This window comes from Podarcis gaigeae (assembly GCF_964106915.1).
Source record: "Podarcis gaigeae genome assembly, chromosome: 11".
Lineage (NCBI taxonomy): Eukaryota > Metazoa > Chordata > Lepidosauria > Squamata > Lacertidae > Podarcis > Podarcis gaigeae.
The window spans coordinates 3,757,340-3,778,394 of record NC_139687.1 but is presented as its reverse complement, the minus strand read 5'-3'; the positions used below and the strand labels follow the sequence as shown (position 1 = coordinate 3,778,394).

The 21,055-nt window shown below is 40.4% G+C and overlaps 1 protein-coding gene and 1 long non-coding RNA gene across 2 annotated transcripts in view; one reads left to right on the top strand and one right to left on the bottom strand.

Annotated features, from left to right (window-relative positions):
• Positions 1 to 20,568, top strand: part of PRUNE2 (prune homolog 2 with BCH domain) — a 138,206-nt gene extending 117,638 nt beyond the window's left edge. The window contains 9 exon segments of the mRNA XM_083701852.1: positions 1,196 to 1,298; positions 2,853 to 2,984; positions 3,236 to 3,322; positions 4,169 to 4,267; positions 6,627 to 6,662; positions 7,174 to 7,206; positions 10,445 to 10,492; positions 13,475 to 16,317; positions 17,812 to 20,568. Of these exon segments, the coding sequence (XP_083557978.1) occupies positions 1,196 to 1,298; positions 2,853 to 2,984; positions 3,236 to 3,322; positions 4,169 to 4,267; positions 6,627 to 6,662; positions 7,174 to 7,206; positions 10,445 to 10,492; positions 13,475 to 13,505 (569 nt within the window). The 3' untranslated portion in view covers positions 13,506 to 16,317; positions 17,812 to 20,568.
• On the bottom strand, positions 7,121 to 9,857 carry LOC310826865. Its single transcript, XR_014556044.1, has 2 exons — positions 8,668 to 9,857; positions 7,121 to 8,619 (listed from the first exon to the last, which is right to left on the bottom strand). It is a non-coding gene; the product is annotated as an uncharacterized lncRNA (long non-coding RNA).
• Positions 20,569 to 21,055: the final 487 nt, after the last annotated feature.

Genomic DNA, 21,055 nt, shown 5'->3' with positions numbered 1-21,055 from the left:
TCCATCTCCTTCTGAGAAGGCTTATTGGGGCAAACCTGGAAAGCTTCTGCTATAAAAGAATTATCGACTTGTGGTAAGAGGAGAGGTTTTTTTAATTGGTGGTAGCAGTGTGGCCGAGTCCCCCACTTTGCAGTGCTTTAAAAAAGAAAAAAGGTATTCCATACCCTTGAGTACCCCCAGAAAAAAAGCACTGCCCAATCTAGGGTTGTTTTTGTTTTGTTTTGGAGTGGGGAGATAGTGGAATGCAAAGGCATTCTTCAGCACCACTGTAATTTGTTGCAGATGCCTGTGATCTGTCTGCCATTTGAAATATCCATAGCACTCCTACACTAATCTCCCACAATGGGTCAGTGTGGAAATTTTCAAGGCAGGCTGCTCACAACTGTTCAATATGGACACTAGGTAAGCCCTGATGGGGGAAAAGCTGGGTTCAGTCCCAGAGCAGGCTGATTATGGCCTTATTCTGCAGACACTTTTGAAGAAGATGGAACTTTATTTTTATTTTATTCATTTATTAAATTTCTATACAACCCTTCCTCCCAATGGTGCCCAGGGTGGCAGCAACAATAAAGCAGCAAGGCAATCCAATTAAAAATAAATTAGAGAAAACATTTAAAACATTTTATAACTTTAGGAACATCTAAGACAAAAGTTCATTTGCAACTCTCTAGAATTGTATTTCTTAAACATATTTTGGATGCTTTCAGACTGTCATTATTTTCAGATGGGATTCAATCACATACCAGCAAATTTGTGTTGTACAATTACAGTTGATTGGGAGATTTTGCATAACAAATCTGCTTACCCAAAAGATCAGACTTTTTGCAATAAGGAAAGGGATGCATTGTGGAAAAACACTTGCTTCGACACAATGCCATCTAACCTTCCCATTAGCAAATCAGAATGAAAGTTCATTAAATAACCTATGTTGTTTAATTTCCCTTCAAACAAATCAGGAATGAAGAAGAGGTCTGGAAGCATCCTTTGTGACTTTTCTTGCCCTATGCAAAGAATAGAGCTGTGACCTTTCGGGTACATAAGACCTGCTCTCATGCACTTTCTGCTCCCAGAAAATAGAGAGTGTATGCATGTACACAGATATTCAGCAGCTGTGAGGCCGGCCAGGTTGCTTTCTCGAGATTGTGCAGTTAAACATACTTTATGGGAAACAAATGCATTTTTGTTTCTTCCACAGGATACTATGGGGATGGTCTAAATGCCATCATTGTGTTTGCTGCATGTTTTCTGCCAGACAGCAGTCGAACTGATTACAACTATGTCATGGAAAACCTTTTCCTGTGAGTGATGAGGCATGAACAATGTGGTCATCATGTCTTTGAAGTTGATGCCTGCAACTGTGTTGTGATAAATAACAGTCTTATTTGAGAGATAAGCTGAAGGTTTAAAAGTGACCTAAATGCATCAGAAATGTGTGTTCCTTTGACATTTAATGCTTCTCTGTGAAAGGTGTTTGGTTTGTGCACAGAAAGCAAAAAGAAAAAAAAAAAAGAATTAGAGCACATAGATCTGTATGCCTCCTTCCTGCTATTCTCCAAGGTTTGTAATATGTCTATGCTGTTTTCAGTTAGAATCACCCAGAGATGACAGACCAAGATCCATAATAATAACTCTTTTTCTCTTGCTTCACTACTGGTGATGGAATTTGTCCTAACTGAATGTTTGAAGGACTATTCATACATGACAGCTCATACACAAAGCCAGTGAATGCCATCTTCCAGCCTTTGACCCTGGTACTGAATCCCATATATTGACATGACGGCTGCTTCTCGTGACTTTTTCCTATTCCACTTGGATAGTAGAGGAAAGGAGGAATGAGGAAGAGGCATGCTAGCTAGATTGGAAATGGGGCTTATGAGATTGCCCCCCCCCCATGCACCTCAGTCCCACTCACTAAAATTCCTTCCTGCACCCAATTTATCATAAGTGGAGGAGCTATGGCAAAGTGACTCCTATGTCATCTACTCTTAAGTATTAATTCAGCCATTCTCTGGTTCAGATAAGGAATGGCTTCCTTATCTCCATTTAACCTGCCAGTGCTGAAATAATAAAACTTCAGTCTCAAATGTTGACCATATCATGGATTAAGCATGAGGCAAGTCTTCTGGTTGAATTTCCAGACTAAAGCCCTGCCACTCATTGTGTCCTGGGGTTTCCTACACTTATTTTCTGGCTTTCCTCGCAATGGAAGCAGGTGTAGACATTTCCCTGCTGTTTGTTTGAGCTCCCACTGTTCTAAAAAATAAAATTAGCATGGCCCTCTTGGTTAAATATCCCACACACCTAGAGGGTATCTGTGCCAGTTTTGACGTGTGCCACATGTGTAGTTATTTAGCATATAAATGTAGCACATGTGGGGTTGGATTGGTACATATGATACTGCAGAGGCGGATTTAGGGTAGCATGACCAGTTCACCCACACTGGACACTGACCTGAATGTGGGCTGCAGGGGGCGCTGCAACAATGATTTAGAATGGAAGTGGGGGGGGGCTGCTGAAATATGAAAGCCCAAGGGCAGATCTACACTTGTTGTTTATTACATTAAAATGCATTATTAAAATGTGACAGCAGATGAAGCCACTGGCAATGGGAAACTGCTGTTAAGCACTATAGAACGTTAGTTTAAAAAATGTTTAGAAGACAAATGTAGATCCAGCCCAAGTCTGCCACTGACTACAGGAGCTGACTATTAGTTAATAGTGAAATTTATGAAAACTTTAGCCGTTGCTTATATCACAAGATTGAACTCTTTTGAAGAGCAAAGAATAGGTTTTAAACAAATTATTCATTGTTCCCCTCTCCTCACTCATTTTCTCTATTTGTTTCCATTCAGATATGTAATAAGTACCTTGGAGCTCATGGTTGCTGAAGACTATATGATTGTTTACTTGAATGGAGCCACACCAAGGAGAAAGATGCCAGGACTGGGATGGATGAAAAGATGTTACCAGATGATTGACAGGCGGTCTGTAGCTCATGGCTTGCTTTCTATCTATTGTGTCTGGCTTGCCATACCTATTATTTGAAAGCCCTCTCCCCATTTCTATGCAGGAGCTAGTTTCACACTTCCCACCAAACTCTAGAGAAAAACGGCTTTGGTGTGGCATGCCAAAAGTGCATGAATCCTGACTAGGACAGAAGATGCACATGACCAAGATTTTTCTTGGGCAATATATATTGCTTTGAAGGCTTAAATGTGTTTCTTTTCAAACACAGGTTAAGGAAGAACTTGAAATCCTTCATCATTGTTCACCCCTCTTGGTTTATCAGAACAATTTTAGCAGTGACACGGCCTTTTATAAGGTAATAGTTCCAAACTCTTACACGTGCTGAGATGGGGCCTGGTCAGAGGTCCTTCTAAAGCTGTTTTTGTTAAAGAAGAGAAGTTGACAAGAAAAATGTTATGAGGGAAGCCATCAAATGGTTTATTCAAAATACCTCCAAGGGAAACTGTTACTGTGTGAAAGCTGATGGTATGCTGGTAAAAAGTGTGAGCTGTGAGCCAAGGAGTCCTTATCCTAATGTTATCTCAGCAATGAGATTAGTAGTTGATTTAAGACAGGGTGTCCAGTTTGGCCTGAGAGGTCATTCCCTTCGAAACTAAGGCCAGCTGGAGACATCAGCTGATGGGGTTCTGTTCTGCATTAGGTGCATCCAGCAGTCACTCACAGGAAACTGGTGCATAGCCAAAGCATCACAATTTAATCTCCCACTCATCAGCTGATGAGCATAGGGCTAAATCCTGCAGTGTGTTCCCTGTGGGGAATGTGCTGGCAAAGCAGAACCCTCCCTCCACCCTTGTGGGTCAACTTTTACAGGTGGGTGTTCCTAGGCCAAAAAGGCTCCTCACCCCTCAGGTGAATCATTACCATTTAACCTCATCCTTCCCCTGAGAGTAGCAATGTCAACCCACATTGCAATGCTCATGTATGGGCTCCTAATCTCTCTGCATGATGCTCCTGTAAAAACACTAAGTATATACTGAAGATACAGTGAAGGAGTGTTCACATGTGAAACTTAAAGGTGATTGATTCAGCTTTTTGTTATTGGACATGGAAAACTATCATGGCACTCGGTATCTTGCATATTTGTGAATGTATCTTATTTAATTAATTAATTAATTAATTAATGGTACTTTTGTGTTTTCAGCTCAAAATTCAGCAGTAAGATAAAATATGTGAGCACTTTGGCAGAGCTCAGTGAACTAATTCCAATGGAATATGTAAATATCCCTGAAAGTATTGTCAAGTAAGTGAAAAACAATAAGAGAATAATAATTAGAAATGTTACCTTTATGAAACTAAATAATTGCTATTTTAGGGAGCAATCTTATGCTCCCAGGAAGGTAGGCCGAGGGGCGACTGTATCCAGTCGCCCCTCTGGGGGTGGAGAAGGAGGTGGATCCACAGAGACGTCTTTGTTACAGCAGCAGAAAGATCAACCGCCATCACTCTGGTGGAATTGGCTGGGGAAAGGTAGGTGAGGAAGTCTTGGACCAAAGACCCAAGGCCCTCCCTATTGCCCTGACATACTCCCACACACAAACCCATACAAGTGAGACAAACTACACCAGCCCTGGAGCTGCTGCCATAGTTATTTTCCCTCACGCTGAAACCAATGGAAGGGGGTTTGTTCAAAACAACAGAGGGGGAAATAAAGCTTCCCCTGTTTGTCTGCCCTTGCTGGTGGAAGACCCAAAGGGTTCAGAGATGGTTCCTCGGCCATGGACTCTCCCCCCCCCCCGCCTGCCACACCTCCATGGGTACCTAGTCTGCAACACGCTCCCCATTCTGATCCAAAGGTGCAGTCAGGCTCAGGGGCTCAGTCCAGATTGGCAGTTCCACAACGGCTTTTTCTCTAAAATACATGTGGTCAGTTTAGGAGTGCGTTTCCCCGCAAGTGTGAACAGTGTAACATGTAGTTAGCTCTAAAGCATGAAGATATGAACAGGGTAAATGAACTTTGTTGTAGATTAAAATTGTGTGCAAATGGGGGCATTATTTTATTAGAACTCATTTTGCACAGAAGCTAAGACACTGGGCTGTGAAGATGGAAGTCCCTGATTTAGAGCTCACCCCTGCCATATAATTAATTAGGAGGCCTTAGGCAAGCAACCATTTTTCACTCTCTGTCACTCCCACATTCTGTGTCTCAGGATTATTACTACTAGTAATTATCATGCTTTGCATTTACATAATAACATTTGTGTATATATATTGTCTCTTTTGACATATATTTTTTTATAAATGAAGCTAGGAGAGCTCCTAATAAGCTTGAAATATGTGGAGACTTCAGATTTTGAATATAAGTCCTGAGAAATATGGTGGAAAATAAGGAGGTTCTGTTCTGAAAATATTATCTTGCTAATTGTTGGGAAATAATAAAGTCAGAAGGGGATGATAACCAGAGATAGCATGAATGTCACAAATTAGGGTGTTCCATTAATAGATAAATCAGACTGAAAATTTGGAAGATAGCAAATTGCTAATCTGACGAAATTTAAAATCATAATACTTCCAAGGTTCTTATCTCTTTGGTTTCTTTGTTTCTTTTCCTACTGTACATATTTCTCTCATTGAAAAGTCCTCTTCTTTATAAATACTGTAATAGCTATGTTGTACCATGCGGAAGACCTAGATTTGGCATGTTGCAGTCAGCCTCCCTTCTCCTTTCCCTATCACCTGACAGGCAACTAAGATGTCAGGTTTTTAAACAGACGATGTATATTTAAAATGTACCCATCACTGCAGATACTAAAGAGTTGAAATCCCCTTATTAAGGTTTAGAACATCATAATAAAAGATGTTGGGTAAAACCCAAGGAAACATGATCTGATGATACATGGACATGTTTACATTTCATCTAAAGATCATCAATGTAAACAATGAAAACTGGGCTCTACTGAGGTGCTATCCCATAGGCATTAAAAGGGAGGTGGAACCAAGGTAGAAAGGCATATGGACCCACTGTTATACAGTAAAATATCTACATCTGGTGCCTTATTTCTGAACAGATAAAGATTCTGGAAGTGTAGCATTTCCTCTGTTTGACAAATCCTTGGACAACCATATCAGGTGTTGAAATAATCATAACTTGTTGTTCTCGCTCCACAAAGCTGGAATAACATACCCATTTTTGTGTGCATAGTGGCTCTGGATGTGAACATGCAGAGCCTCCAGCTCTGGTCCAAATGAGCATAACTGTGTGGATGCAAGTCCACATTTTGATACCATCTGCACTCACATTGGCAGCAGGTACAAAACCCAGCTTCTGCTTCCCTGTTGGTCCAAGAAGCATTTTTTCTACTGCTGCCTGAAGTTATAATCCAGAAGAGATTTTCAAAGACACAAAATCATTATTGGAACATTAATGGTATCTTGGGATTCTCTCTTTGGTTTGCAAAGCTGTTGTGGGAAAAAGAAGGCATTCCATGCCATTTCCTTCCTACAGCAGGTTACCTCCCATAACTCTACATTTAAACTAGCTGATGTATTAATAATAGGTTCCTTGTTCATTTAACTATAGAGGTGAAATACTTGGCATAAAGGTGGCAATTGCATATCATTTGACCTATGTTTTTGTCCTTCACCCACTTTTATCTTGAAAGGTATGAAGAAGACAGGTCCTTTCAGAGAAGAGTAAGGTAACACTCTTGCTCTGCTGCAGCTTGTGTTGATGTTTCTGACTGTGAGGAAGTACGATGGGCTATTACAGGCACAAAAGAACTCCCATAGCTCTGTATAATGGAACTCTGTTGATGAGTTCCATTGAGTTCAGCCTTGTTTATAACTAAAGAATGCTAAATTGGAAAAATAGGTGACTTTGCCTGCAGCTGCTAACTTAAATCTCGTTAGTTACAGCACTGTTGCCATCTTTGTACAGCAATGCATGCCACAGACACCCATGCTCTGCTACCTTTATGTGCCCACTTCCAGAGTAACTAAATATATGAAACATGAAACTGATAGGTCAATGACACCATAGGGAACTGAAGATCTATAACATTGGGGCTGAATTTTAAAAAAGCATGTACCTTGCTTGATCTTTGCTCTGCTTTTGGCCTGCTTCTATCTTATGCTCTGCTCGCTTCTTCTTCTCCTCCCCCCCCCCCGCTGCCCCTGCCCTGGAAACATCTGTACCTTTTACTCATGCAGACTGGATGAAGAGCTGAGGGAAGCATCAGCAAAGTAAGACAGCATTCTGGTAATCAGTGGCATTATATCTATTTCAAGGAGACAGTGCTATTTTGTACACGCCTACTCAGTAATAATCCCATTGAGTTCAATGGGATTTATTCCAAGGTTGGTGTGTACCATTGACCTCTATGCACTTATCACTAAGCTCATTCAAAAATCACAGTCACACTTCATATCCTAAGCCAGCTTTCTCCAACCCAATGCCCTCAGATGCTTGGGACTACAACTTCCATCATCCCTAACCACTGGCCAGGCTGGCTGGGGCTGATAGGAGTTCTCACCCCAAACACCTGGAGAGTACCAGATTGGAGAAATACTTGATAAAAATAGGTCCCATTGATTTGAGTGAAACATACCTCTTAATCAGATTTGCTGTGCTGATAGCTTGGAAAATATTCCTTAAATAAACTGTTATTTTTACTTGGATTCCTTGTTGACCTTTGTGAAACACACACACACACACACACACACACACACACACACACACACACACATGTTTATACTTATTTACTTAGCTATGCAGGCCTCTTATATAATATCTGGCAAATTGCTTGAAAATAAATACTTTGTAGGAAACCAGTTGATCCTGTTCACAAACTCTAAATCAGACTGAGCCAGCTGAAGATCATTGGGAATTATCTAGAGAGTACATTCTCACTGACCTCCAGGCTTGTCATTTGTCATAGGTAGACATCTTGTGGTTAAGAGAATATAGCATAGTATTTCTTGTCACAAAACCACAGATCATTAGATTTGATGCTGGTAACAACCCCGACAACTCTTATGTTAGAAGAAGTGGTTTGGCTATGCTTTGGCTGTCACAACTATTGCATGAGCTTTAGAAGCCTTTGTTTCTTTGAGGGTAACTAATGATGCTGTTACAGAAGCTGTGCGGATCAAAGTCTACCTTTTCAAAAGCATAAGCGGCCAGAAGATTACTTTATTACACAATTTTGAGCTCTACCGCTAAGTTCTAAAGCTTGTAGTCACTTTGAATGATGTTTAGAACTGGAGTGAAGCCAATCTGCAATCCTGTTTATACAATATAACCCCAGTAACCCCAGCACCATTCATGATGATTACATATGAAGTTTCCTACATTACATCAACAAAGCTGGTTCCATGGTGGTTGGATGTATTTACAGTGGCACACAGCCACCTCCTATATTGTTGACGCTGCTTTACCACATCTGGCCAGGGTGGCTAATATTGGTACATCAGCACCTGAGATTTATAGAGGGAAGTGTAATATTTTAGTGAATAGAAACTTTTTGGATGTAGCACATACCCTTTTTTATGCATGCTTATCCAGAGCTAAGCGAATAGAATTCAGCTTACTCCCATGTGGGGGACTCCCTGGTCCTGAATGGGGTAACTCTGCCCATAAAGGACCAAGTGCACAGCCTGGGGGCCATTTTGGACTCACAGTTCTGCATGGAGGTGAAGGTTAACTCTGTATCCAGGGCAACTGTCTACCAGCTCCATCTGGTATGCTGGCTGAAACCCTACCTGCCTGTGCCCTGTCTCACCAGAGTGGTACATGCTCTGGTTATCTCCCACTTCAACTACAGCAATGTGCTCTACATGGGGCTACCTTTGAAGGTAACTCAGAAACTACAAGTAATCCAGGATGCAGCAGCTAGACTGGTGACTGGGAATGGCTGCCAGGACCATATAACACCGGTCCTGAAATATCTACATTGGCTTCTGGTATGTTTCCAAGCACAATTCAAAGTGCTGGTGCTGACCTTTAAAGCCCTAAATGATGACCAAGGGTCTGGAAACCAAGCCTTATGGGGAATGGTTGAAGGAGCTGGGTATGTTTACCCTGGAAAGGAGAAGACTAAGTGGAGCTATGATAGCCATCTTCAAGTATCTCAAGGGCTGTCATGTGGAAGAGGGAACCAGCCTGTTTTCTCCTGCTCTGGGGGGTAGGATTCAAACCAATGGTTTCAAGTGACAAGAAAGGAGATTCTGACTAAACACCAGGAAGACCTTTCTGACAGTAAGAGCTGTTCAACAGTGGGATGGTCTTCCTTGGGAGGTTGTGGATTCTCCTTCACTGGAGGTTTTTAAGCAGAGGTTGGATGACCATCTGTCATGGATGCTTCAGTTGAGATTCCTGTATTGCAGGGAGGTGGACTAGATGACCCAGGGGGTCCCTTTCAACTCTACAATTCTATGATTCTATGATAAATGGCATTGGCCCTGTATACCTGAAGGAGTGTCCCCACCCCCATCTTTCAGCCTGGACCCTGAGATCTGGCTCCGAGGGCCTTCTGGCAGTTCCCTCACTGCCAGAAGTGAATAATAATAATAATAATAATTTTATTATTTATTTATATTATTATTTATTATTTGAAGTTACAGGAAACCAGGCACATGGCCTTCTCAGTAGTGGTGCCCGCCTTTCCATCAGATGTCAAAGAAATAAACAATTATATGACTAATAGAAGACATCTGAAGGCAGCCCTGTATTGGGACGTTTTAAATGTTTCATTATGTTTTATGGGAAGTTTTTAATTTTTGATGTTTTATCATGTTTTTAATATTCTGTTGGGAGCCACCCAGAGTGGCTGGGGAGGCCCAGCCAGATGGGCAGGGTATAAGCAGTGTTATAACAACAACAACAACTTTATTAATTAGATACCCATCTGACTGGGTTGCCCTAGCCACTCTAGGCGGCTCCCAATGAAGTATTAAAAGAAAAAGAGGTGCCAGAACTCACCATGAACACCTCCTTTGTTCTCTTATAATGGCAATGGCACCCACCTGAGAGAGGCGCGAACTGAATTCCAGTGAGTTCCAGCTGAAAAAAGACCTGGTGTAACCATAAGTAGTAGTAGTAGTAGTTGTTACTACTACTACTACTACTTCCAGGCAACTGTCTATAGGAATAAGTTGTTAATGTATACCCTTAAGACTTTTTAAAGTGGCTGATTCCAATGGGATAGCCATGTTAGTCTGTTTCAACGAAAAAAGTGTCTTCTGGCATCTTAAAGACAATCAGGTTTATTATGGCATAGAGTTTTGTGGGTTCAGCAGGGAGGGCAATTCTTTCTGCCTCTATAATCATTTCATACATCTGAGGAAGTGAACTTGGCCCACAAAACTGTATGCCTCGCCTCAATATATTTCTTACGTTTAAAATAAATGAATTACTTCCCTAACTGTCTAAAAAGAGGGTTGTGTGTGTTTTTTACTACTGTTCATTTCCACTTGTCTTCAGAGCAAGCTGTCTTTCAAATGAGCCAGAAATAACTTCAGTCCAGCAGGAGTAAGAATTTACAATTAATTATGGCATTATATTTCCATTTTATTTCATGATCATGCAGTGTAAGAGCCGCTGAAGAACTGGGTAAACTCCAGGTGGTCTGTTCCAAATCCATATACTTACATGGTTTGTCTAGCTAGCTTTTTCTAGTGCTGCTAGAAAATAACTCATTATTTTTTAAAAATGCAATGGTACACTTTTAAATAATTCACGTTTTAAAGTGGTGCACTATTCTGTGCTGCCCACATATGGGAAAGATCTCCAAACATCAGGTTGAAATGGTAAACAGGTTAGTCCATGAAACCTATCTGATTGACTTATAGAACACAAGTAAAATGATTTGCAGCATTCATATAATTTTAGTGATGTCTTTCTAGAGTCTGCCCAGTCCTCCTTCCAAAGTCTTTTCCATCCAGGTCTCTTCCCATTTGCCTGCATTTGTAGTTTGAATATCAAATGCTTTCTTCAAAAAAGCAGATGCATTTTGCATGTTTTGAGTTTCATTCTCTAGTTCAGGAAATAGCTTTCCAGAATAAACGTTTACTTCTCAAGGTAAGTATCAGCAATAAGACTCCACTTGGTTGTAGTTCTTTATTCCACATTGATATAGGGTAGGGTAGGGTAGGGTAGGGTAGGGTAGATAAGATGTCATACTGTAAACAAACCAAAGGTCTAGGGCCCTAGTATAAGAAAGTCATCACTAAGCACCATTGAAATCAACAGGACAGATGAATCATAACTAATTAAGACCCATTAATCTCTATGGGACGTAAGCACAACTTGCTTTAGGGTTGTAAGGTATAGATTCTTCTTGCTTCTCATTTTTGACAGTGCATATAAATTTGTATTGATTGAATTGGACACTGGTTTTTGTAGGGAGGGTGTGAATGAATTTTTTCTCTGTGCATCTTTGTAAAGTTCAGGCAATACTGTATTGGTCTGAATATAAGCCTCACTTTTCCCCCAAATTGCGACCGTGAATTCCGACCGTGAAAAGTTAAAGTGTGGCTTATATTTGCAACCTTACTGTATGCAGCCAGGAGCACTGAGGAATGGAGCTGCTTATATTCAGGGTTTTTTCTCTTTTTTTCCTCCCCCCCCCCCCAATTTTAAAGGTGCAGCTTGTATTCAGGTGCAGCTTATATTCGGGCCAATACAGTATTTAAAAAGAATGGGCATGCCATTCTTGTTGATCACTGATTATCCTGGATGACATTACATCTAGGAGTAGTTCATAAATAAAGACTACAACTCTTTCAGACTACCAGAAGAGTAAGGCACTAACTCTCCCCTATATATTGCTTTCTTTGTTTCTACTGCCTTGTGCCATAACCTCTCCCCACTATAAATTGGGGAGCTCAGTACCTTGTCTGGGTACCTGCATACCTTCAACATAACATTCTATCATTGCTTCTCTTTTCTCTAGTGGACACTATTTCTTTTTTAAAGTCCTCCTTTACATTAGCAACATAGGGAGAAGTGAAAAGGGATAGCCAGAAACAACCAAACCACACACACACAAACCACATGTGTAAAAATAAAAAGTTGAACACCATACCCTCCAACATGTTGACTCCCAAAACTGGGACACACATCTTCCCATCCACATGTGACTCATGCAAAATGGATGGTCAAACTAACTTTTATTTTCAGAAAGGTAACCTATTTATACCGGCTGCTATCAGATTTTTCAAGCTAAAGGGTCATCCCAGCTACTTTTTGGGATCCCAATATGGATACAAGCCTATAATAATGATTTAGATATGATACACTCAGGTTTCTTGAGACGTATCTTGGGGCTCTCAAGTTCAAGTATGAGACGATGTGTGCAGCACTAGGTATACACACGATGGAATATTGGGTGTGGGCCAGCACTATAAAATATGCATTGGCATTTCTGTTGCCAGACCTTCGAGCCTGCTCTCTGACTTACTTAAGGACTTTTATAAATTCAGAGGGTTCCAACTCTTACATTGCAAAATGAGATCTATTGGTATTGACTTGGAATTGGTATAATTCAAGTGAGCAATATATCATAATATTCAATCAAGATTAATGGACATTGAAAAACAAGACATCGAGTCAGCTGTAAATAAAATTTGCTCCCCCAAGATTTATGGTTTAAATCCAACAGATAAAGGGTCACCTATATTTCAAAATTAATAATTCCAGTCCAACGCATGGCCCAATGGAACATTTCCCCCTCACCTTTTGTCAAGGGCAGATATTTATACATTCCCAGAAACGATAGACATTGTGGATGTTTTTTGAATGTGCCAGACACAGTAGAACATATTCTTTTCTACTGCCCATTGTACAACCAGCTATGCAAACGTGTGCTATCCCCTTTTCTGGGTAGCCTAATATCATGGCACAATGAAAATATCAAATTCTATTTGTCTGACATGACCTGGAAGTAACTGCAAGGGTAGCTGAGTTTTTATGAATAGTATCCCTTATAGCGGTGAATGACACTATTTAGCAGGAAGAAACTCCAATGAAAACCCTTGTTATCACAAAATTTTATTTGTATATATTTTAATTTTTTATATATGCATGTTTTATTTACAATGCCTAATGAAGGTTTGGTGAAGTAGTATCTATGATCTCATTGAGTATATTTACATTGGTGTTGCCATTTTAATAAAACTATTCACCACAATATTACCTGAGTAATGTTTAGGGGTGCTGAAGTGTTGTGCATGTTTTATTCCTGTTCAATTGCATGTTTGTTCTTTTTGAACAGTTGACTCAAAAGAGGCTCCTGGCATGATTAGGGCATTCTTGAAGAAGGTGGGGAAAGGTGGGGAGAGCATTTTAATAGAGCCCAGGAAATGGTTGGGGTGTCTGGCTTGGGCCATGGGACAAACACTACTTGGGACTCCTATGAACGCATCCTGCCCTGTGCTCTTTAGAGGAAGATACATATGCACCAATAAATATATACCATACTAAATGTTTTCTTCTTCTTTTGTTTCCCTAAAGGATTGACATGACAGTGAAAGGAAATCCCTAACTTCCTTGGCAAAGTGCAGAAGAGAACTTTCATTTGTTTGGTGTGCCTGGGCCTCGAGGATGGGGACAATTTGGGTTTCTCATTTGAGCACAATCCTCCAGGATGACCCCCGTGCACCAGCCTCATTGCTTTTCATGAGGCCTGTTGGTGCAAGATAGTTCCTGGTGGATTGCAACCTTTGTTCTCTGATCACTCAGTGCCATTCAGAGTTTTCTGAAGTAAAATAAATATATATATGGAGGGCTGCTGCTACTGCCAAATAGGCAGCAACGTGCAGATTCGTGCATTACCTTCAGAAGTGTTGCCTGCAATATGCATTTTCCCCCAGTTCTGAATTTTGCCATCAGTGTGCCTCATCTGTGATTCTGGACGTTTGATTTATTGTTCCATTTTGGCTTCAGCGTATTAACATATCTGTGCCAAGTTACATTAGAAATGTTAATTTCCCTATAGCAGTGCCCCAGTCCAGTGGCTCCGGTGCATTGGGCTCAATGGGCTCAATTAGGCATGCAGAATTCTGTGCAAGGAGAGACTCTGATTGCTACCTTCCTTGCTTTATGAAAGAACAAACACACATTGCTTCTTAGAAGAATTTGGGGAGCTCGAGCTCTCATGGAGCGTTACAAGTGCTTCAGAGACTTCACTGATCTTGGTTTGCCACCATTAGCTATAATTCCACTCCTTTGTTCCCCCCAAAATTCTTAGTATTTTTCTTTCTTTCACTATATCTCAATAGCAGGCACTATGCAGGACTATTCCTGATCACAACAGTGCCATGAATAACAAAGATGGAATGTTTTGTTTTTTTTAATTTTATGTGTTGTTAAGGAAACAGGAAGTCCCCAGAGGAGGTAATGCTTACAGAAGCAAAGGATACTCCTTGTATGAATGAGAATATGTATGGACCTCGGTGAAATCCCAGACTGAAAGGATGCAGGAAGAGAGGCAACCTATGCTGAGGTCATCAGATAGTATGCTAAGATAACAGCCCCAAAGAGAAAATAAAGATTCTCTTTTAATTTGATTGCGGTACCAGTTGTCATCACTAACAAAGTACCAAATTCAAAACTTCATGCTAACTAAAGTACTGCACAGTAACAATCACCCCTCTGTTGAGAAGAAAAACCCTAGCAATTCTAAAACACACTAGTTTATTTTCAAATGGTGGTGACAAATTAATTAATTTGCCAGACTGAAAATAGAATGCTGAGTTGTGTGGGTCTTATTTAATCAAAAAGTGGATGCTATTAGACATAACATGTTCATAGTAGCTTTTTGTAATAAATTTAGTCACTAGTTATTATCATCTTACTCCAGAATATAGCTTCAAGTAGATTAAATCAATATCCTGTATTACTAATCATGCTTTGTCATTAGTCATCTGTAGTCGTTATGACAGGCAGGGCTGGTAGTGGTTGCCATTATCTCCATTCACATATAATTCACATTCACCTTGAACAATACGTTGTTTTATAGGGAAGGGACCAGTCTGCTGTCCAACATGCAAGGGGATGGGTGGCAGAAAGAGGGAAGCTGGGACCTTCTGTGGTCCATCATCAAAGCCATCACTGTTGGCAAGGGAGGTTTCCCCACCATTTAAAATAATTCCAAATAATTCCTCATATGAAGAGTCGCAGCAAGTAAAGAGGTTAACCAAGGGACACTAAATCTTCCTGTCTTTGGTGAGTCATGTTTTTGGAGTGTGCGTAAAGCTTTGTATCCCTTCAGTTGTATCTGCAGACCATTTATTTTGTCCCATAGAATTCGGTGGGTGCCACTGAAAATTGAATCAGCCCATATCTCCATGACTGCAACCCCTTTATCTTTCAACTTCTGCCACTAGTGTATGTGATGAAAATTGAACATTGGGAATCCACTTACATATATACTGGTTTCGGAGCCAAAGGTTTGCATTCTCCAGCAGAAGGAGCCTTCTGCCAATCCAATAGAAAGTGTCTTCTTCTAATGGAGCAAGCTCCATCCATCAGAGGAAGAAAACCTTCAGATCCAACACAATAAGTTGGATTGTTTAAAAGGATTGAAATAGGTTCTGTCAACAGAAAGAAATGAAAGAAATAAGTGTATCTGAGGTTCCTTGCAGTGTATCTGAGGTTCCTTGTTTGACATTAGTTTTTACGCTGCCTGTGTTTCTTCCTTAATCTAAGCTTGAAGAAGTTCCAAGAACAACACATGCCCTGTGTGGTGCCAGTCCCATAAAGTGCTGAGCACTGATTCTTATACAAGAGTGGAGCCCAGCTTAGCACTTGACATTTTATGTCATCCTGTAGAATGATAATTTGAAAATTGGATTGTTCTTTAGAAGAAATTCTACTTCAGATGCCATGGTTTAACAGACAGAGGTTTGAGTTACCTTCCAGATGCTAAGAGTGTTCCCAGTCTGAAATTTCAATGCCTCCCATGCCATGAACTCGTATTCTTCACAGACATTAGGACTATGCAATGCAGTACAAGAATGATGGTGAATATTGGTCTTTTGCCCTTGTACTATGTTTGTAGTAGGAAGCAAGCATTTTGAAAGGTATGTTAATGTGCAATTTTACCATGGGGTTTCCTTATAAGATCCTTTTACTATGAAGATATTAATAGGAAAATGAACCTTGTGGTGACTCTTCTACCTCAGAAACAGTCATATGACTTATCTCCCGATTGTGATGAAAGAAGAACATTTTCCCTGTTTCCTGCTTAGCCTTGGATTTAAAAACTCATAGAATTAATCAAAGTGATATAGGTTCTTAGATCTAGAAGTAAATTCAGAACTGATGATGGTCATATGAGACAATGTTACAGATAGGTAGCCGTGTTGGTCTGCCATAGTCAAAACAAAAAAAATTCCTTCCAGTAGCACCTTAAAGACCAACTAAGTCAGTTCTTGGTATGAGCTTTCGTGTGCATGCACACTTCTTCAGAAACACTGAAACAGAAGTTTCCAGACCCTTCTATATAGTGAGAAGGTGGGGAGGGGTATTACTCAGAAGGGTGGTGGGAATGGGTGATTGGCAGATAGCTGTGATGAGCCTGTTGACGACTCTTAACGACTGCAATAGGTCTTACAGGAAAAAGCAAGGGGTGAAAAGGTGAAAAATGGCTTTGTCATGTATAATGAGATAAGAATCCAAGGTCTTTGTTCAGACCAGGTTTCTCCATGGTTTTAAGTTTGGTGATAAGTTGCAATTCAGCAGCTTCTCTTTCCAGTCTATTTCTGAAATTCCTTTGTAGTAAAACAGCTACTTTGAGATCTTGTATAGAATGTCCTGGGAGATTGAAGTGTTCTCCTACTGGATTCTCTGTCTTGTGATTCTGAACTAAAATACCCAACAGATGAAGTTAGACAACAGATCAACAGAGCCAGACTGATACCCAGACAGAACTTGCTGCAAGACAGACCCAAAAAAGAAAATAACAGAACACCTCTAGTCATCACATACAGCTCCCAAGTTAAAACAGTACAACGCATCATCAGAGATCTACAACCTCTCCTGGACAATGACAGTTCTCTTTCTCAAGCTCTGGGAGGAAGACCTTTCATTGCCTACAGACAGCCACCCAGTCTTAAACAACTCCTAACCCACAATAATACTACAACCAGACCTAAAACGGACACTGGCACCAGAGCCTGCAATAAACCCAGATGCCAACTTTGCTGCCACATACACCCGGACAACACCATTACTGGCCCCAACAACATCACACATACCATCTCGGGACTATTTAATTGCTCATCGTCTAACATTGTGTATGCCATCAAATGCCAACAGTGTCCTTCAGCTCTCTATATTGGACAAACAGGCCAGACCTTACGCCAAAGAATAAACGGACATAAATCGGACATCAGGAATCACAAGACAGAGAAACCAGTAGGAGAACACTTCAATCTCCCAGGACATTCTATACAAGATCTCAAAGTAGCTGTTTTACTACAAAGGAATTTCAGAAATAGACTGGAAAGAGAAGCTGCTGAATTGCAACTTATCACCAAACTTAAAACCATGGAGAAACCTGGTCTGAACAAAGACCTTGGATTCTTATCTCATTATACCAGCCATTTTTCACCTTTTCACCCCTTGCTTTTTCCTGTAAGACCTATTGCAGTCGTTAAGAGTCGTCAACAGGCTCATCACAGCTATCTGCCAATCACCCATTCCCACCACCCTTCTGAGTAATACCCCTCCCCACCTTCTCACTATATAGAAGGGTCTGGAAACTTCTGTTTCAGTGTATCTGAAGAAGTGTGCATGCACACGAAAGCTCATACCAAGAACTGACTTATATGAGACAATGGTAACAGTGCAGGGTTCCCTCCACCAACACGTTTAATAGATGCAGTACTTACTCTTCTCAATCAATCACTTGTTGTGCTAACGAGCACATGGAGATTATCTGTCTGCAGAGGGACTCCCATTACATTTAGTGGAGGGAGCTGTGCTGCACATACACTTTGTTGTGTGTTTGCAGTTGCTTCTCTCTATTGAAGTAAATGGTCACAAGAACTCGGTATGTGCACTGGTATATGGAGCTCTGGACTGGGGTAGATATCTACAGGGTGCTTGTGTGTACTGAATTTATGTTACGGGGCGTTTTGTCAACTGTACTGTGCTAACTGTACTGTGCTATCTGCCACAATACCATCTGCCCTGTTGAGCTAATGGAGCTGACAGCTCTGCTTCTGTGTACTAAGCTCTTGCAATCTGAAAATATTAATACTGTACCTTGTTTGGGGGAAATGCTGTGTGATACTTAAAATAGTGCAAGTCTATGATGTTTAAATGTGAAAATGTGTTTTCGAAAACATTTTAGTTACAATATAACACAATGTTGTGCTCTTATTCCCCCTGATGTCACTTACATTAATTGTGCCTAACTCAAGTGTTGGACTGTGGCCCTTGGGATTAGCCCTTTCAAGTTGGGTTGCCAAATAATAAGCCCGGCATGTTCTTATGCCTTTAAACAACTGCTTAATCTGCAGAAATCAACAAGAGATGAAGCTTTACATGCATAGTGATAAACATTATCACCTGCAAATTTCTGCTGGAAATTGCTCTTAAGGGCACAGCTGCAAGTACCAGTTTAAATGCTGGCAATTTTACTTCCCAATGTTTTGGGCACTAACATTCCAGTGTTCAAAATGGCAATTATTTTTAGATGTTCCATCTTTCTTACATATTGATCCAATGCATGTTTACTCAGAGGTAAAACCCACTGATCCTGTGAGGCTTATACTCCCTAGTAAGGAGTGCAGCCTTACAATCCAGTCCCGGGCAGAGTTACTCCACATATGACCAGGCTACTTATGCCATAGCTATGAATTACTGACATTATTTGCCCCTGGTCAAATAATGGAAAATATGGTGACATTATTGCAATTTGCTTGTAAGGCAATGATGGTTAAGAAGGTGTATAAGACAAAGGTCTTGTTAAAAACAAATAGTCTGTCTTCTTCAACTTAAAGAACAAAGTGCTATTTGCTCCTTAATATATATTTTTAGAATTTTATTCTTTCCAAAAAAAGTGTAAGTATGTCAGTTGCATATTATAGTAATTACTACCTAGCAATGTTCAGCAAAAACTGTTATTTCTTTTAAAAATAAATACAAATACTTACACTCAAGTAAACTTTTTAATACATAAAATTTCCCTTCATCATGTATCTAAGTGCTCATAATTAAGCATTACTTAGGGCCTTTCTAGGTTTTCTTTGTGTGGTTTCTTAGTTACTGTGGCAGATTCAGATGTCAAAAAGATATGTTGTGGGTTAATTGCATTGTTATGATTATTTTATTACTGAGCTAATTATATTCCCCCTCTTCAGTTCACGGACCAGCAGAAACTACATGTTTGTGCAGTTTGGACTGGGAGCACATTTATGGAACCTATTGGCTAGTGTCCTTGAGGTCACTGGTGATGAACATGACTCCCCATTCTCTCCATACAATTTTGTGATATTTTAAATATGTGAAGCATGATACAAAAAATATCAGAATACCCTGCTGGATCATATCAAAGGCCCGCCTATTTTAGCATCCTATTTCTACAGCGACTAACTGGATGCCTCTTCTGGGAATCCTTCTGCAAGCAGGACCTGAGTGTAACTACACTTTCCTGTTCTGCAGCAACCAGTTCTCAGAGGTAGCACAAACTGTTACAGCTTGTAGCCATTACAGATAGACCTATTCTCATGAATTTGTCTAAACCCCTTTTAGTACCATCCAAAGTGGCAGCCATTACTGTGTCTTGTGGCAGCAAATCCCATACATTCAACTATGTGCCATATGAACAAGTACATCCTTTTGTCTGCCTCGGATCATTGTTGGGTGACCCTGGGTCTTGCAAGAGAGGAAGAAAAATGTCCACTTTATCCACACCAGGCATCATTTTATACACATTTATCATGTCCTCCCCCCCCCTTGCCTTTTTTAAAGAAATAAAGAGCTCCAAATGGCCCAATCATTCCTCATAATGGGCATTGTTCCACCTCTCTGGTTATTTTTTGGTTTTCCAGCTCTGCAATGTCCTTTTTGTTGCGTACTAACCAGAACTGAACACAGTAGTCCAAATGCGGTTGTACCAAATAGCCAAAATTAAGGAGTTCAAAGACCCTTTGATCTTAGCAAGAGTGATTTAGGCATATCCTTTAACTCGGTTAAGATAGTTGGGCTTTCAAATACTTCACTTTGGCTGGATCATATTGATATGCTACATGTTTTAAAATTTTTTACTTTAAAAAAGCTTTTGTAGAGGCTATTCACCTTTTCACCTGAAGGATCTACTACCTTCCCTGCATAATGTCAGGAATGGGGTATTTCGCCACTAACCCTAGTGGGGCTGGGGCTAGTGGTATGGCTACTATTACAAATGCTAATAAGAACAAATATGGATTTCTCCTGTTATCTGGAAAGGCCCTAATGCACTATTCATTTTGTTCAACTCTGCTAACAAAATTGTTTAGATTAAGCAATATAATATGTAATATCAGTATATGTACAATATGTATGTATGAATCAGAAATAAAGAGCTTACAATCCAGTAGCAAAAAATAAAATAAAAATGTTTTACCCTAACTTCTTAAAGGGAAATCCTCTGTATGCTTCAGTGCCTGGATGCAGTTGTGGGCTGGATGAGGACCAATAAAGTGAATCCCAGGAAGATGGGGGCCTGTGGGTGGAGGGCTCCCAGATCTGGGAATTGGGCATTTTGCCTCTTCCGCTTGGGCTTGCACTCCTGAAGGAGCAAGAACATAGTTTGAGAGTCCTCCTGGATCCATCATTGTCACTGGAAGTGCATGTGGTCACACTGCCAAAGAATGTTTTTCACCAGGTGTGGTTTGTACACCAGCTGTGGCTTTTCCTGGACACGTACATCCTTGCTGTGCTGGCCCCATGGGAATGAAAATTATATAGAGATTGCCCATATGGGATCATTAATAAAAGAATTGTGCTTGATACCTACATCCAGATATGTGGGGCAAGCAAATTCCAGGAAGAGAGAGAGCAGAGTGTTAAAGCCACAAAAGCAAACAGCAGTGTGGCATAGGA